Source organism: Brassica napus, chromosome C8 (genome assembly GCF_020379485.1).
Source record: "Brassica napus cultivar Da-Ae chromosome C8, Da-Ae, whole genome shotgun sequence".
NCBI lineage: Eukaryota > Viridiplantae > Streptophyta > Magnoliopsida > Brassicales > Brassicaceae > Brassica > Brassica napus.
Genome location: NC_063451.1, coordinates 30,412,859 through 30,431,448, shown reverse-complemented (window position 1 = coordinate 30,431,448; position 18,590 = coordinate 30,412,859). Strand labels below are relative to the sequence as shown.

The 18,590-nt window shown below is 37.9% G+C and overlaps 2 protein-coding genes across 3 annotated transcripts; both read right to left on the bottom strand.

Moving 5' to 3' along the window:
* Positions 1 to 348: 348 nt before the first annotated feature.
* On the bottom strand, positions 349 to 18,523 carry LOC106396098 (wall-associated receptor kinase 4). Of its 2 annotated transcripts, XM_013836394.3 has the most exons (3): positions 2,654 to 3,609; positions 2,389 to 2,556; positions 349 to 1,637 (listed from the first exon to the last, which is right to left on the bottom strand). In XM_013836394.3, exons 1-3 carry the CDS (start codon positions 3,495 to 3,497, stop codon positions 448 to 450), a joined length of 2,202 nt encoding a protein of 733 aa, XP_013691848.2. In that variant the 5' UTR covers positions 3,498 to 3,609; the 3' UTR covers positions 349 to 447. The 2 variants fall into 2 exon arrangements, with proteins under 2 accessions (XP_013691848.2, XP_048622447.1); XM_048766490.1 differs by lacking the exons at positions 2,389 to 2,556; positions 2,654 to 3,609 and adding an exon at positions 18,361 to 18,523.
* LOC106392579 (wall-associated receptor kinase 4-like) lies at positions 16,872 to 18,274 on the bottom strand. The gene has a single exon (XM_048766492.1). The coding sequence runs from the start codon at positions 17,918 to 17,920 to the stop codon at positions 17,168 to 17,170; it is 753 nt and encodes a 250-aa protein (XP_048622449.1). The 5' UTR covers positions 17,921 to 18,274; the 3' UTR covers positions 16,872 to 17,167.
* Positions 18,524 to 18,590: the final 67 nt, after the last annotated feature.

Sequence of the window (18,590 nt, the reverse complement as noted above, 5' to 3'; positions counted from 1 at the left end):
TGAAGAGGATCCTGATTCCAAGAGTTTGCAAATCCAGTTTTCCAGAAGCCCAGGTCTAAGACCAGGGGCAACGTGAAGAAAGGAGGTGATGAGTTGAGATACTTTTGAGGCAAATCAACCAAAATAGTAACTTATTGTTTTCTCTAGAGCCTAATATTCAGATCCTTAGTAGCACTCACTCAAAGCTATAGAGATGTATGAATAGACACAAAAGTCCAGGAGTTGAGTTTATTGGAATCTAAACTTAGACACTGTAAAATAAGTACTGATGGTCTGTCTAGTAAGAATATCTCAATGCATACATGTTCTTCATTATTGTCTTGATACTCTAGTTTTAAACTGTTTAAGTGAGCCAAAAGAGGTGAGAAACTATATAGAAATGATATTATCTTTTCATTAAAAAAAAAGAGTTAGACATGATTTTGACAGAGCCTTGACTAATATATCTCAGCGACCAGCTTCCATGTGCATGCTTGCTACATTCTTGATGCTATCATAGCCAGTGCTACTTGTATCGCCTTGCGCTGATAAGACTCCAACACCGACCAAGTTCTCAGTCTCGTCCCCAGGATACTGATCCGACCACTGATGTTTGCTTTTCGTGACTCTCAAGCCCTCAAGCTTTGCAGCTACTTCCGTCATCAATGGCCTTTCCTCTCCCGTCATTCTTGTACACTCCATAGCAACTCTGACAGCTTCCTCTATCTCCTTCCAGTTATTCTCGTTGATTACTTTCTCGTCAATAACCTCGTGGAACCTATTCTCTTTCATGGCAGAAGCAATGTAATGCACCAGATGTTTTGACTGCAGTGGCCTTTCGAAGCACAATGCCTTTTGGCCTGAGAGCAGTTCCATAAGGACTACCCCAAAGCTATAGACATCACTCTTTTCATTCAACAACCCTGTGTTGTAGTATTCTGGATCTAAGTAGCCTAGAGTTCCTTGCACCATGGTTGTGAGCTGCTCCTTGTCCATTGGAATCAGCCTTGAAGCACCAAAGTCAGCTACCTTTGCAGTTAAGCTCTCATCCAGGAGAATATTAGCAGTCTTGACGTCTCGGTGGATGATTGGAATAGAAGCAGATGAGTGAAGATAAGCAAGAGTTCCAGCAATTTCCACTGCTATTCTCAGGCGTTGTTCCCATGTTAGAGAAGGACCAAACAAGGAACCATGCAAGTGATCGAAAAGGGTGCCGCTGTTAATGAACTCATAGACCAGCAAGGGAACTTCTGTCTCCAGACAACATCCTAGGAGCTTGACCACGTTCCTGTGGTTGATTTGGGAAAGCACTAGCACTTCGTTGATGAACTGCTCTACTTGGCTGTTGTCTCCAAGCCGAGCTTTCTTTATTGCGACTATGGAGTTGTCAGGTAATATCCCTTTGTAGACTGTTCCTTGGCCTCCCTGGCCCAGGATTCTGCTCTTGTCATAACCATTGGTTGATGTCTTCATGCCTTCTTCGGTAAAGATTTTTACATTAGCATTAGATGTCCCTGGTCCTGAGAGTCTCTGTATTAACATGCCGCCACCATTTTGTTCAAAGAATTTTTGTCGGAGCTCAGCTGTCTTCCGGTGCTTCATTTTCTGTTGTACGCAGCTAATGAGAAGCAGGATGGACAAGAAGCCTATGGTTGTTCCTGATCACATCACACAGTAAAAGAAAGAATCAGGAAATAGCGAGGGGAGCTATAGACATGGCTTTTTAAGTTCAGGACGACCCCAAAGTTATAAATAGGAACGGCTTGGGCATTTCAGATACCAGTTAGGGTCAAGTATATGGGGTAGTTCCTATAGGAACGGAAAATTTTTGGTTCGGATAATAAATTAGGAGCACTCTAATACGTAAAAATTGGGTTCATGTTTGGTTCCAATTCCGATTCGGTAGTTTCAGTTAATTTGGATAGTTCAAGTAATATATTGGATATGTATGGTCTAATTAGATGTTTGAATAAAAATCTTCAGATAATTCAGATTATTTTGGATAAAAATATATGATACTTTCAGATAATTTCAGATACAAGTTTAGATACAATGCTTTTTGATAATTAAGCTTTTCAAATACTTTCTTACACTTTTAATAGATTTTGAAACTATATATATATTTGGTCATGTTATTTGTATATATAATTAATATATTTATATATTCGAGTCTTGTTTGGTTCTTGCTAGTTCGGTTTGGTTATTTCAGATATAGAAATATAAGAATCATTTGGGTATTTAAAAATTTTGATCCGGTTTTGGCTTCGGTTATTTCAGTAAATTTTGTTAAGGTTTTCGGTTTAATTTTTTTTGCCCAGGCCTGGTTATAAACATTAGGAGATCATATACACATAGAGATGATAACATCTTGGAAACTACAAGTCCAGAAAAGAAATGAGGGAAGCTTACCAAGAAGAATTGTAGCCCATCCAAAGTCTTTACGCTTGCAACTCATAGTGTTTGTATCTAAGCGGTAACCAGATCGGCATTTACAATAGAAGCCTCCATCCTTGTTTCTACAGGTGCTGGGATCCGAGCAGTTATGTTTATGGATAGTACTAATACATTCATTGATGTCTGACACAGGTAAATAATCCGTTGGATGAAACAAGAAATGTACGACTAAACCGTTGAAAGACGATAGAAAGAAAAAATAAATTAACGTGAAGTGTACCTTGGCAACCCTTTTCATTTGAAAGGTAAGGATTCCCCTCAAAACCTTCTAAACATTTGCAGTTATACCCGGTTCCACGAGTAGAATTGACACATATGCTGTTATTCATACCGCATATGCTTCTGTTTCCAACTTGATCGCATCTCTGGTTTCCAATAGACCAATCCAGTAACACAGGGAACTCTTTGACATTTCTTAGGTTCTTAAGATCTTCCGAAGCATTAAAGTGAAAAGTACCATTTTCGGCTAGAAAGGCGTATTTGCAAGGATTAAAGTCATGCATAACAGTCATGTTCCCAAAGCCAGATGGGCGAGTTTCGAATCCAATGCTATCCAAAGGGACATAGACATCGGTCCTGCAGCAACCTTCACCATTACAGTCCCCATTTCCCGCCGGTGGAGAGTCACATGCTGACAAGCATCCAGTTGAGTAATCTCGCGCTCCAGTAGTGCTCAGAAGTGCAAAAGCGTTATAGCCAACTAAAGTAAACTTGTTGTTGCGGGAGAGAGATAAGTTAGCAAGCGAGTAACTGTAGGAAACCCCATCAGTCACATTTCCTCCGCTATCGTAGCAAGCGTAAGAAATATCATTCCAGACGCGTAGCTCCGTGTGAGAAATGTTGATTACTTTGTTACCACCAAAGATCAACTCTTCTCTCTCGTTACAGGTGATATTGAAACTAGGATCGTCGGCATAGTAACAATCTGGAGAAGTGCCAAAAGGGTACTCGATTGTGACCTTGCCACAACTAGTTTGACAGTCCTTGCGAGGCTGCCCATTGACCAGCTCCGTATATGCATGGTAGTAAAAAACAGCCATCAAGAACACACCATGCACCTTCATCTTCCCACTCTCTCTCTCTTTCACTCTAATTTGTTTCTCTATGAGTTTCCTCTAGCCTCCCGTCTTGAGATGTTCTCTTGACTTATTTTCCTTGACCCAACTCTAATACTACTCCCTTTAACATAAGTCTCTTTAGAAATTTTTTTATTTTTCAAATTATATGATGTTTTCGGTTTTCTATGTAAAATTTATTAACACTTAATGTTATATGACTAATGATAATATACTTTCTATTTTATTATTGGTTGATTTGTGGTTAAGTAAATAATTAATGATGTTTTTGTTTATAAAATATAAAAAATTAATGATTTCTTATTCTATGTGCACAGTTCTAAAACGACTTATATTAAAAGATCGGAAGGAATATTATTTAACTATAGACAAGTCAATGTACCAACTCATTTAGCATCCCGAAGTCTTTGTTTCTGTCATTTAGTTTTGTAGGACACAAAGACCACGACGTTTGTGATTACCAGGAATATTCGTATGTATGGCTCCTGATCATAACACGTTCTCTCTATTATATCATGTCCATTGGTAAAGACCCACCAAAATATCTCACGGGCAAAAATACTAATAGTTTCAATTCTATCGTTAGTTAATTTTAAATTATTAAAAAAGAAATTAAATGAATCACAGGCCGACACATATTGTAAAAGTATTTCTAATCTTTTTGTTGGGTTTCTCAAATAAAAATTCATATCCCTCTTCCTATTTTTTTCCTAGTTTTAATAACTTCTACATACTTTGCAAAAAAAAAAAAAAAATAGCAGTGGGATTACTCTTAGACTATATATATAATAAGTTGTTTTCTGTTGAAAGTTCTAGTGTTACTTTGCTAGCAGATGGCTTTTTCCCCGCTATGGAATATCACATTTAGGTACTATGACTAATTAATTCAGACTAGTAATAGAATGGCAGTTCGTAATTAATTCAAAGTTAAATAACTCTAGTTACTATCTTATACCAATTACAAATTGAGATTATAACGAAGGAGATGCTCCGATCCTAGATCTCCATGATGTCTTTATGTATTTTCATGTGATTATAGTTGGACTAGATAGCTTTTACATTATGGTAATTATATCAATAGTGTCCATCCATAACATTTTTAACATGGTATCATAGTCCTTTATTAGTTATATTCTAGTGAATCGGAGACTCGGAGTTACACCTTATCTTTATATATTCCATATGAGTCGTGCATGATCTGATCTTTAAAAGGAGAAGGCCGAGACAATAATTGGAGGGCCGGACGTTAAAGACGAGGGAGACCAAGATGATGAAGTGAAGTACTGTGTGACTGTGACATATACCAGTGGAGGGGCCGGAAAACGAAAGAGACCAAAATGATGAAGTGAAATTTGACTTTTCGTCAAAAAGAAAAGTCTCTACTGTTTAACTTAACTTAAATGTTTGGGCTTAGAAGAGGAATTGCAAGGCCCCTTTAAGCCTAATCTATTTTAATAGAGTTACAAAATAATACTTACCTATTTTAATAAATTCTTACAGATTTTCATTCATTTTTATCTAATTACTTCATTTATTGTCTTTTCTAATTAATTCATCTTCATTTGTTTCAGAAATACAAAACAAAACTTACATTTTTTTTGAAACACACAAAACAAAACTTACATATTTTTAATTTTTTATTATATTTTTACATTGTTTTTCTACTTTTTCAAACTACTTCATTAATTACATTAACCATAATAATTCGACATCATTTATTTTACGTGTTAACCATAATAATTTCACATGTTTCAATAAAATTATTCTATTCGCGAAGGGAATTCAAACCGGTTATCAAAAAAATATACTTGTTTACAGAGTTAGCTAGATATAGGCATTCATGTACAAGTTCGAGTACATATCGATTTTACGGGTATTAATTTTTTTTTTGAATTTTAAAACTAAACTATGTTCGAGTATAATAAATTTTTGGATGGAGTTCGAATAGGATTCTTCTATGTATGGGTAAGTTTGTAAATAACTAAATTTAGACAAGTAATCTATGCATGTATTTAAAAATGTCATTACGCAATTTATAGAAAAGTAAAAACCAAATCTTCGCGCCCAAAAACCAAAACCCGCACGGGCGCGCTCTAGTTGTTTAATGAATTGCAAACCTTTCTGTCATTCATTAAAAAAAATCTCCTATATATTATTTGTGAAACATTACAACTTTTTTTTGTATCCACGTGTCATCAATAGGATGATTCTTAGAATTATTAGAGAAATATGTTAGTCCATCTAATTATATAATAAGCTTTTTATTAAACTAACCATAAATTCATTATTAATATCATTTATTATTTCCTTAAATAAAGATTACGGAATTGTCTAATGTGGCTAAAATATATATGACAATTAATAATTTTGAATAATAAAGATCTGATAAAAAAAATAATATATCTTGTATCAAATTTGTTTAATTTTAAACTATTAAAATAATTAAAAAAAATCACAATAAAAATATTATAAAAATTTAGCATTTTCTGTTTATGTTATATTTTAAATTTTAAAAAATGACTATAATTACTAAAACTGTTAAAAGTCTCACATTCAAATTTTGCGATTCATGGTTTAAAATTTTTGTTATGACAAAAATACAAATGATTACAAAATCATATAAATAAAAGTCTAATTTAATTAATCATTTAGATTTAAAATATATTGTATATATATCATTCTAAATTAAACTATAAACCATATTGAATAAATTAATATTTTAATTTCAAAATTTACTTTGTATAATATTTTTGATAAAAGTTTTGAACTAACATTGATAAATTCTTTTAAATTATAAATTACTAAAATTATTAATTCCACAATGAAAATTTTGTTATCAGTAATTTAAAGTTTTTGCTATTAAAGATACGCATGATAAAAAAATTATGAGTAGAAAGCATCATTTAATAGACATTAATATTAAAAATATACTATCTATGTTAATATCATTTAAATTTAATTACATATCCTATCAAATTTTTTTAAAAATTGTTTGGATTAATAAAATTGATTTATACGTTCGCACCAATTTAATTATATATGTAATAGTTATTGACTTTTAATTATTCAAGGCGCTGGTCTTAATCTAGTTGTTGGCCGGAGCCTACCTTCCGCACTCGACCCCAAATCACCCTATTATCTTGATTTTAATCCACTCTTTCTTTCTTTCTTTCTTTCTTTCTTGAGTTGTGCAACCATAATGGCATTTCAATGACATGAAATCACAACCACGAGGGGAGATTTTGTTAAAACACGTTTTACGTGTTGGTCGGCATGCATGGACTGTGAGCTGAAATTGTTGACGTTGGTTTTGTCAAAGATTGTGAGCTCACCAAACACATTTTTCATGTTTATAAAAGGAGAGCTGAGGTGAAGATGAAAGGCATCCCAAAAACAAAAAAAACAGAGAGAACGAGAGAAGAGCAGAAAAGAAAAGAAGAAGAAAAAGAAGAAAAAAAAGATTTTTTTTTTTTCACAAAAATTCTTCTATAAGAAATTACGAGTAATTTCTGAGTATATTTGAGATCGGGGTGTGAGTTGTGAGCTTGTAAAATTTTTCTGGTTAATAATAAAAGATCTGTAGCAGATCCGGAGACGTAGGCAACATTGGCCGAACTCCGTTAATAATTTTGTGTGTGTACTTCTTTCCCACTCCCATAAATTTTGGTTTTCCGCAAAATTTGACCGCGTATTTCCTAACATCTGGTATCAGAGCTTGAATTACGGTGATCGGTCAAATTTTTTGCGGAGTTATTATTCACATGAACAGTAATTCGTGAATAGTGAATTTTGTCGGTAACATCGGTTTGTCGATTGAGGTGTTTAATACACGGTGGTTCTAGAAACGATGGGAGGCGAAGACGGTTTGGCGCACAGTATCGGGAAATTTGACGGTACAGATTATGCATTTTGGAGAATGCAAATTGAAGATTATCTATACGGAAAGAAGTTTCATCAACCGCTGAGCAAGAAGCCTGAGAAGATGTATCAGGATGAGTGGGAGCTCCTTGACAGACAAGTTCTGGGTGTTATAAGGTTAACACTGTCGAAAAATGTTGCTCACAACGTTGCGAAGGAGAAGACCACGAAAGGGCTCATGAAAGTTCTCTCGGATATGTATGAGAAACCTTCGGCAAACAATAAGGTGTTTCTCATGAAGAAACTCTTCCATTTGAAGATGGAAGAAGGTGGCCTGGTTGCCGCACATGTGAACGAGTTCAACACGATTGTCAACCAATTGTCATCAGTTGAAATCGAGTTTGACGATGAAGTGCGAGCACTGATTCTGGTGGCATCTCTGCCAAGTAGTTGGGAGCCGATGAGGGTAGCGGTTAGTAATTCTGTGGGTACTCAAAAGCTCAAATTCAATGATGTTAGAGATCGTATCCTTTCTGAGGAAGTTCGAAGGATAGACCCTGGGGAGGCATCAACGAGCTCTGCTTTCAACGTGGAAACAGAGGGAGAAACCCATATAGAAATAACCGGAGTAATGGCAGATCGAAGTCAAGGAATGGACGAGGTCAATCCAAATTCAGACAGCCTGCAGAGTGCTGGAATTGTGGAAAGACAGGTCACATCAAGAAGAATTGCGGAGCACCACCGAAGAAGGAAGAAAACACTAGAGGCGGAGCCAATGCAGTGACACGTGAAATCGCTGATGCATTGGTAGTGTCTGTTGATTCCCCGAGGAAAATTGAAGCTCGTGATGCAGCTACAAGTACCACCAAAGCGTCAATATCCTATGTTGATAGCCCAGTCGATCCATGGGTTCTTGACTCAGGAGCGTCATTCCACACCACACCGCACCATAACATTATGGAGAATTATGTTGCGGGAAATTACGGAAAGGTATATCTTGCTGATGGATTACCTTTGGACATAGTTGGTATTGGAGATATCAACCTGAAAATGTCAGACGGACGTGTGTGGAAGATTACAAAGGTCAGACATGTTCCAAAGTTGATGCGAAATCTGATCTCAGTAGGTCAACTTGATGATACGGGGCACGATGTTAATTTTGGTGGTGGAGCCTGGAGAGTCAAGAAAGGTTCCATGGTGGTGGCTAGAGGTCATAAAAGAGGCACTCTTTATATGACGACGAGTTATCAAGACACTGTTGCTGTTGTCGAGAATGCCAAACATACCAAGTTGTGGCATTGTAGTTTGGGGCACATGAGTGAGAAAGGGATGAAACTCATGGTGGAAAATGGCGCTCTTCTGGATCTGAAGACGGTGGATCATCAGATGTGTGAAAGTTGCATCCTTGGGAAACAGAAACGAGTTAGTTTCTCTAAAGGAGGAAGAGAGCCAAAATCTGAGAAGTTAGAGCTGGTGCACACTGACGTGTGGGGACCCGCTCCTGTTGCATCGCTGGGAGGTTCGTACTACTATGTGACCTTTATTGATGACTCCACAAGAAAGGTGTGGGTTTACTTCATGAAGAACAAGCATGAAGTGTTTTCGGTTTTCAAAATATGGAAAGCCATGGTTGAGATTGAGACGAATCTCAAGTTGAAGTGTTTAAGGTCTGATAATGCTGGAGAGTACATTAGCGACGAATTCAAGAGATATTGCGCTGATAATGGGATTAAGATGGAGAAGACTATTCCTGGAACGCCTCAACAGAATGGAATCGCGGAAAGGATGAACCGAACCTTGAATGAGCGTGCAAGGAGCATGAGATTTCACTGTGGATTGCCAAAGACATTTTGGGCAGATGCAATCAATACCGCAGCCTTCTTAATAAACAGAGGACCGTCTGTACCATTGGGATTTAAGATCCCTGAAGAAGTTTGGAGCGGAAAGAAAGTAAATCTTTCTTATCTAAAGGTGTTCGGATGCTTAGCTTATGTTCATATTGATGATGCTGCAAGAAGTAAACTTGACTCGAAGTCTAAGAAGTGTTACTTCATCGGTTATGGTAACACGGAGTTTGGTTACCGGTTTTGGGATGATGAAAATCGAAAGATCATCCGCAGCAAGAATGTTGTGTTCAACGAAGAAGTGTTGTACAAGGATAAGCTAAGAGAAGGCTCGGAAAGGAAAGAGCCTAGAGCTGTTGACTTAGAAGATATCCTGACACCGGAGTTGCCACAGGATACCACAACAGCAGAAGAAGAAATCTCTCAAGACGAGAGTGGTGAAGCTGAAGAAAGTGATGATTCTGAAGTGGTCCCATATACACCAGTCACGGAGTTACGACGGCCATGCAGAATCATCAGAAAGCCAGTAAGATTTTCTCCATCGCTCAACTACATTCTGCTCACAGACAGAGGCGAGCCTGAATGTTATGAGGAAGCTATGCAAGTTGATGAGTCGATCAAGTGGGAGCTTGCAATGAACGACGAGATGGACTCGTTGTTATCCAATCACACGTGGGAGTTAGCAGATTTGCCTAAGGAGAAAAAGACATTGCATAACAAGTGGGTTTAAAGAATAAAAAAAGAACCTGATGGGAGTAAGCGCTATAAAGCGAGGCTTGTTGTGAAAGGATTCCAACAAAAAGAAGGCGTTGACTACACTGAAATCTTATCTCCTGTAGTCAAGATGGTGACCATCAGAACGGTTCTTGGGCTGGTAGCACAAGAAGATCTGCATCTTCAACAAATGGATGTGAAGACGGCATTTCTTCACGGTGATTTGGATGAGGAAATTTATATGAAGCAACCCGAAGGCTTTGAGATCAAAGGAAAGGAAAGCCTTGTTTGCAAGCTGAAAAGGAGTTTGTACGGCTTAAAACAAGCTCCAAGACAGTGGTATAAACGGTTCGACAGCTTTATTAAAGGCGTTGGTTTCTTGAGGTGTGAAGCTGATCACTGTTGTTACTTCAAGACGCTTGAAGAGTCCTACTTGATATTGCTCCTATATGTCGATGACATGCTGATAGTAGGAGCAGACTTGCACGAGATCAATAGCTTGAAGACGAAACTCTCAGAAGAGTTTGCGATGAAAGACCTTGGAGAAGCAAGACAAATTCTAGGGATGAGAATCAGTAGAAGCAAGGAAGGTCTTAAGTTATCACAAGAGGAGTATGTGAAGAAAATCCTCAAGAGGTTTAACATGGATGATGCGAAGCCAGTCAGTACTCCCCTGGCAAGTCATTTTCGGTTATTCAGAGAACAGTCTCCAAAGACGGAAGAAGATATGAAATGTATGGATAAAGTTCCATATGCTTCTGCTATTGGCAGCCTGATGTACGCAATGATATGTACAAGGCCAGACATTGCACATGCAGTGGGAGTCGCCAGCAGATTTATGAGCAATCCAGGAAATGAACATTGGGAAGCCGTTAAGTGGATTTTCAGATACCTGAAAGGAAATCCAAGTTTATCGCTATGTTTCACGAAGTCTAAGACGGGATTGCAGGGATATGTAGATGCTGACAATGGAGGTGACGTTGATAGCACGAAGAGCACAACCGGTTATGTCTACACCTTTGGCGGTATTGCAATTTGTTGGGTTTCAAAGTTGCAGAAAATTGTATCTCTATCAAGCTGTGAAGCTGAGTATATTGCGGTAACGGAGGCAACAAAAGAGATGATATGGCTACAGTATTTCCTAGAAGAGCTAGGCCATGACCAAGGGAAAAGTATGTTGTACTGTGACAGTAAAAGTGCAATCGATTTGGCAAAGAATCCGGTTTACCATGCTCGGACGAAGCACATACATCGTCGATATCATTTCATCAGATCAGCGTTAGAAGATGAAATGTTAGTGCTTGAAAAGATCCCAGGAAGCAAGAATCCGGCAGACATGCTGACGAAGCTCGTGCCATATGATAAGTTGAGGTCGTGTGCAACCTCAGTTAGCTTGTTGGAGTAACAAGCTGGAAATACCTGCTACATTGATCAAGGTGTGAAGACAAATTGAAATCAGTCTTCAAGTGGGAGATTGTTAAAACACGTTTTACGTGTTGGTCGGCATGCATGGACGGTGAGCTGAAATTGTTGACGTTGGTTTTGTCAAAGATTGTGAGCTCACCAAACACCTTCTTCATGCTTATAAAAGGAGAGCTGAGGTGTAGATGAAAGGCATCCCAAAAACAAGAAAAACAGAGAGAACGAGAGAAGAGCAGAGAAAAAAAAAATTCACAAAAAATCTTCTTTAAGAAATTTCGAGTAATTTCTGAAAATTTCTGAGTATATTTGGGATCGGGGTGTGAGTTGTGAGCTTGTAAAATTTCCCTGGTTAATAATAAAAGATCTGTAGCAGATCCGGAGACGTAGGCAACATTGGCCGAACTCCGTTAATAATTTTGTGTCTGTGCTTCTTTTTCGCTTCCATAAATTCTGGTTTTCCGCAAAATTTGACCGCGTATTTCCTAACACATTTTGCACAAGAACTCTAAATTTTCTATCAGTTAGCATACAAATTATGAACATTAGTAGTACTGATGGTCTATAACAATTTGTCAAAGCATAAATGTTCTTGAATGTCTTGATACTTTCATTAACAAGAGATCTAGATGTGGTTTTGATAGAATTTTAACTAACACTTCCTCCGTAATAAAAAATGATGGTTTTGACTTTTAGTTAATGCACTTTGTTTTATAACATAAACATAAAATAAAATCTAAAAATATGAATGATTTAACTGTATTGGAAATGAAATAAAGCTAAAATAAAAAATAAGAAATAAAATATGTATTTAACTTTTGTTAATATATGTGAAAATCCTAAAACATCAGTATTTCAAATGAGTAAATATCAGCGACCAGCTTCAATGTGCAACCTCGCTACATTATTGATGCTGTCATAGCCACTGCTACTTGTATTCTCTTGCGCTGATAAGATTTCAACACTAAACAAGTTCTCAGTTTCATTATGATACTGATCCGACCACTGATGTTTGATTTGTTGGAATGAAAATTTTATAAAGATCGAGGAAGTGTTTAATTGTTTGAAGAGAAAGAAGTTTTGTGAAGAAGAAAGATTATATAACTTAGAAGAGGATTTTATTACTTCTTACAAACTTGGATTATTTCTTGGTGATACAAAATGAAAGAGGAGTGGAGGTATTTATAGTCTCCAAAATACAAAATATCTTACATATTTTGATCCTAAATCTAGAGAATTCTACCATAATATCTAAGATTTTTTATTATAATTATCTAGATAATTCTATGAGAATATCTAGATTTTTATTCTAAGGAGGTGGAAGATTATTCTAGAATTTGAGTTAAGGTTTTGGATCAACACATGATTAGCCCAATAATGCTTAACCCAAATCAAGTTTACTTTTCAACACCCCCTCTTAAACTTGATTTGGTTACTCCGAGTAAGCTCCTCATCTTGATAAAGTCTTCTCGCTTGAGTGGCTTGGTGAAGATATCAGCTACTTGATCATTTGTCTTCACATACTCTAACTGCACATCCATCTTGGTAATACATTCTCTAATGTAGTGATAACGGGTATCAATGTGCTTACTCCGATCATGGAAGACTGGATTCTTCGCCAATGCTATTGCCGACCTGTTATCCACAAAGATCTTTGTTGGCTCCTCTTGTGGTAGGTTCAACTCCTTTAGCAAGTTTCGTAACCAAATGGCATGGCAAACACATGAAGTAGCTGCCACATACTCTGCTTCACAAGTAGAAAGAGTGACAATTGGTTTCTTTGACATCCATGTGAAAGCGGTTTCTCCAATGAAAAACACGAAGCCACTTGTGCTTTTCCGGTCATCTACGTCTCCATCCCAATCGCTATCGCTATATCCAACAAGCTTGTAATCGTCAAAAATAGAGTAATACAAGCCAAAGTTGATTGTACCTTTGATATAGCGTGGGATCCTCTTGGCTGCCTTGAAATGAGTTGTTGTTGGATGCTCCATGTATCGACTCACAACTCCAACTGCGTGTAGGATGTCGGGCCTTGTGCACGTTAGATATCGTAAGCTTCCAACCAAACTCTTAAAGAGTGTTGGATCCACACTCTCTCCTTCTTCTTCCTTTGATAACTTGACTCCACATTCCATTGGCGTGCAAACTGGATTTGAGTCATCCATCTTGAACTTCTTAAGCACCTCTTTAGCATAGCCTTCTTGAGTAATGAAGATTCCATTTTCTTCTTGCTTTACTTCAATGCCAAGGTAGTATGACATCAATCCAATGTCGGTCATCTCGAACTCCTTTGTCATCTCCATCTTGAAATCTTCAAACATAATCGGATTGTTGCCAGTGAATATCAAGTCATCAACATATAAGCATGCAATCAATATATCATTGTTTTGAGTTTTGATATAAAGTGCATGCTCATATGGACACTTGATGAAGCCTTTCTCCTTGAAGTACTTATCAATCCGAGTGTTCCATGCTCTTGGTGCTTGCTTTAATCCATAAAGCGCCTTCTTCAGCCTTAAGACTTTGTCTTCTTCTCCTTTGACTATGTAGCCTTGTGGTTTCTCAACGTAGACTTCTTCCTCAAGGTCTCCATTTAAGAAAGCTGATTTTACATCCAGTTGATGTATCCTCCAACTCTTTTGGGCTGCCAATGAAATGATTAGTCTAACCGTTTCTAAGCGAGCAACTGGAGCAAATACCTCATCATAGTCGATCCCGGCTCTTTGACTATAGCCTTTTGCCACCAATCTTGCCTTGTACCTTTCAACTTCTCCTTTAGAGTTCTTCTTTGCCTTGTACACCCACTTCACACCAATTGCCTTGTGTCCATTTGGAAGTGAAGCTAACTCCCATGTATCATTCTTTTGAATCGACTTGATTTCCTCATCCATTGCACTTCTCCATGACTTCTTTTCTTGGGCTTCTTCAAAGTTCATAGGCTCGCAATCCGCAAATAGACAAAATAGAGTAAGATTGTCTTGATTTTTGGTTACCTCGTAGATGTCCTGTAGACTTCTAAAACGTGGAGTCCTTTCACTTGAGCTTTCATCTCCTTGAGAACTTGTTGTTGGTGGTGTAGCTGGCTCTTCTCTCGGTTGCTCCACATTCTCTTCTTCAAAGGATGGAAAGAAGTTGTAGTCTTCATTATTTGATCTCCAATCCCATTCTCCTTCTTCATCAAAGATGACATTCCGACTAATGATTGTCTTCTTTGTTTCAGGATTGTAGAGCTTGTAGCCTTTGGAGTTAGCGTCATACCCAATGAAGATGTACTTTTCACTTTTATCATCTAGTTTGCTCCGCTTCTCGTCTGGAACATGAGCGTGAGCAATGCTTCCAAAGACTCTTAGGTGTGAGACTCCAGGCTTCCTTCCGCTCCAAGCTTCTTGTGGTGTCTTTTCTAAAACACTCTTTGTTGGAGAACGGTTTGATATATAAACCGCACAAGCAACTGCTTCTGCCCACAACTCCTTTGGTAGCTTCTTACTCTTGAGCATGCTTCTTGCCATCTCAAGTATTGTCCTATTCTTTCTTTCCGCTACTCCATTTTGTTGAGGGGTTCTTGGCACCGTCAACTGTCTTCGAATGCCATTATCTTCACAATACTTCAGAAACTCCTTGGACATGAATTCTCCTCCTCGATCTGATCTCATGGACTTGATCTTAAGACCACTTTCCTTCTCAACATGGGCTTTGAACTTTTTGAAATTTTCAAACACTTCTGATTTTTGTTTCAAAAAGTAAACCCATGTTTTTCTTGAAAAGTCATCAATAAAGAGAAGGAAGTAGTTACTCTTACCAAGTGAACTTGGTTTGATTGGGCCACATACATCTGTATGTATGAGTTCTAGTGGCTTTCTTGCTCTTGTCTCCGACTCCTTTGGAAAACTCATCTTGAATTGCTTTCCAAGTAAGCAACCTTCACACACTTGATTTGGATGATTGATGCAAGGTAATCCTTTCACCATTTCTTTCTTGGAAAGTAGCTCTAAGCCTCCAAAGTTGAGATGCCCAAATCGAAGATGCCAAAGCCAAGATTCCTCCTTGTAGCACATCTTGAGACATCGTGCAATGTCATTTTGAATGTTTAGGACAAACATTCTATTGCTTGACATTGGCACCTTTGTGATGAGATTATTTGCATTATCTCTTAAAGAAAGGCTATTATCTTTTAGTCGAATGTCATAACCTTTCTCTAAGAGTTGTCCTAGGCTCAAGATGTTGGTCTTCATGCTTGGAATGTAGTAAACGTTGGAAATGAATTGATGATCTCCATTCTTCAAGCGGATGAGAATATTTCGTTTACCTTTCACTTCCATCTTCGATTCATCTCCTAAAGCCACATCAGTTTTCACCGATTCATCAAGCTCCACGAACATGCTTTTATTTCCACACATGTGGTTGCTTGCACCACTATCAAGGTACCACTTGTGAACCTCATTTGGTTCATCTTTCTTGTAAGCCATCAATAGCATATCTTCTTCTTTACTCCTTTCTTCAACATAGTTGGACTTCTCTTCAACTCTATTGTTGTTTGGAGTTTTGCATTCAGAAGCATAATGTCCAAATTTCCCACAACTATAGCATTTGATGCTTGATTTATCGTACCTTGATTTTGGATTTCCTCTTCCACGACCTCTTGATGAGTTCTCTCCTCTTTGGTTGAAGTTGTCTTCATATGGTCTCCAACCTCGTCCATTTACACCACGACCTCGTCCTCGAAAATGACCACCACCACGTCTCGGATGATTTCGGCCACTGTCTTCCTTGTGATCAATTCTCATCTTGAGAACTTGCTCCACAATATCTTCTTTCTTCTTCTTCTTTTCTTCATAAGCTTGTAGTGATCCAAGAAGTTGCTCCATTGTCATAGTCTCCAAGTCTTTTGTCTCTTCAATCACGGTAACAATGTGTTCGAATTTCGAATCCAATGATCTAAGAACTTTCTCCATGATTCTTACATCATCTAACTTCTCACCATTTCTTTTTAGGTTATTAGTAACCGTCAAGACTCTTGAGAAGTAATCTGAGATGAGTTCTCCTTCCTTCATTTGTAATGCTTCAAATTATCCTCTTAGAGTTTGAAGACGTACCTTCTTAACTTGTTCCGCTCCCTTGTAAGATGTCTGAAGCTTCTCCCATGCTTCTTTGGATGTCTTTGCTCCAGCAACCTTCTCAAATGTATCTTCATCTAATCCTTGATAGATTAGACAGAGAGCCTTCTTGTCTCTCTTCCTTGAATCTCTCAAACCATCCTTTTGAGTTTGAGATAGACCACCATCATTCTCCGGTTCATTGAAGCCTTTCTCGACTATCTCCCACACATCATGTGCTCCTAGGATAGCCATCAGCCTAAGACTCCAATTGTCATAGTTGCTCTTAGTGAGCAATGGAACTTGGAAGGGAACACCATTGTTTGCCATCTTCAAAAGGAACTTGTAGCTCTGATACCACTTTGTTGGAATGAAAATTTTATAAAGATGGAGAAATTGTTTAAGTGTTTGAAGAGAAAGAAGTTTTGTGAAGAAGAAAGATTATATAACTTAGAAGAGGATTTTATTACTTCTTACAAACTTGGATTATTTCTTGGTGATACAAAATGAAAGGGGAGTGGAGGTATTTATAGTCTCCAAAATACAAAATATCTTACATATTTTGATCCTAAATCTAGACAATTCTACCATAATATCTAAGATTTTTTTATTATAATTATCTAGATAATTCTATGAGAATATCTAGATTTTTATTCTAAGGAGGTGGAAGATTATTCTAGAGTTTGGGTTAAGGTTTTGGATCAACACATGATTAGCCCAATAATGCTTAACCCAAATCAAGTTTACTTTTCAACATGATTCTTGCGACTCTCAAGCCCTCAAGCTTTGCAGCTACTTCCTTCATCAGTGGCCTTTCTTCTCCCGTCACTCTTGTACACTCCATAGCAACTCTGGCAGCTTCCTCTATCTCCCTCCAATTATTCTCGTTAATTACCTTTTCATCAATAACCTCGTGCAACCTATTCTCTTTCATGGCAGAAGCAAAGTAACTCCCCAAATGTTTTGACTGCTGTGACCTCTCAAAACACAATGCCTTTTGGCCTGATAGCAGTTCCATGAGAACTACCCCGAAGCTATAAACATCACTCTTTTCGTTTAGTAGGCCTGTGTTGTAGTATTCTGGGTCTAAATAGCCTACAGTTCCTTTCACCATATTTATGAGCTGGTCTTTATCCATTGGTATAAGCCTTGAAGCACCAAAGTCAGCTACCTTTGCAGTTAAGTTCTCATCCAAGAGAATATTAGTAGTCTTGACGTCTCGGTGGATGATTGGAATAGAAGCAGAGGAGTGCAGATAAGCAAGACTTCCAGCTATCTCCACGGCTATCCTCAGGCGTTGTTCCAACGTAAGAGAAGAATCAGACATGGAACCGTGCAATTGGTCGGAAAGGGTGCCATTAGTTACAGACTCGTAGACCAGCAAGGGGACTTCCGTCTCCAGACAACAACCAAGGAGCTTGACCGCGTTACTGTGGTTGATTTGTGAAAGGACGAGCACTTCGTTGATGAACTGCGCCATTTGGCTACGGTCTACTAGCCGAGATTTCTTAATAGCAACTATGGAGTTGTCTGGTTATATCCCTTTGTAGACTGTTCCTTGGCCTCCCTGGCCTAGGATATTGCTCTCGTCGTAACCGTTACTTGCTTCCTTCATGGCTTCCTCGGTAAAGATTTTGAAATCAACATTAGACAGCCCTGCTCCTGAGAGTCTGTGTATCAACATGCCGCCACCATTCTGCGTAAAGAATTGTTGTCGGAGCTCGGTGTTTTTCTCCTGCTTCCTTCTCTGTTGTACACAGCTAATGACAAGAAGGATGGACAAGAACCCGATGGTTGTTCCTGATCACATCACACATAGATGACCAGAGTAAGTTTTTTTTACGTAAACATCATAGAGACATAGAGATGATAACATCTTGGAAACTAGAAGTGTAGAAAAAAAAAGTGAGGGAAGCTTACCAAGAAGAATGGTAGCCCATCCAAAGTCTTTACGCTTGCAACTCATAGTGGTTGTATCTAAGCGGTAACCAGATCAGCACTTACAATAGAAGCCTCCATCCTTGTTTCTACGGGTGCTGGGATCCGAACAGTTGTGTTTATGGATAGTACTATTACTAGTACACTCATCAGATTACTAGTACACTCATCAGAGATGTATCAGGAAAACAATGACCTCTAAAAAATAAAAA

Excerpts from the sequence above, each read along its gene's own strand:
- LOC106396098 (XM_013836394.3), bottom strand. The coding sequence starts at position 3,497 with ATGAAGGTGCATGGTGTGTTCTTGATGGCTGTTTTTTACTACCATGCA. Across the intron at positions 2,557-2,653 it reads AAATGAAAAGGGTTGCCAAG|ACATCAATGAATGTATTAGT; the intron begins GTACACTTCACG and ends TACCTGTGTCAG. Across the intron at positions 1,638-2,388 it reads ATGGGCTACAATTCTTCTTG|GAACAACCATAGGCTTCTTG; the intron begins GTAAGCTTCCCT and ends TGATGTGATCAG.
- LOC106392579 (XM_048766492.1), bottom strand. The coding sequence starts at position 17,920 with ATGGCGCAGTTCATCAACGAAGTGCTCGTCCTTTCACAAATCAACCAC.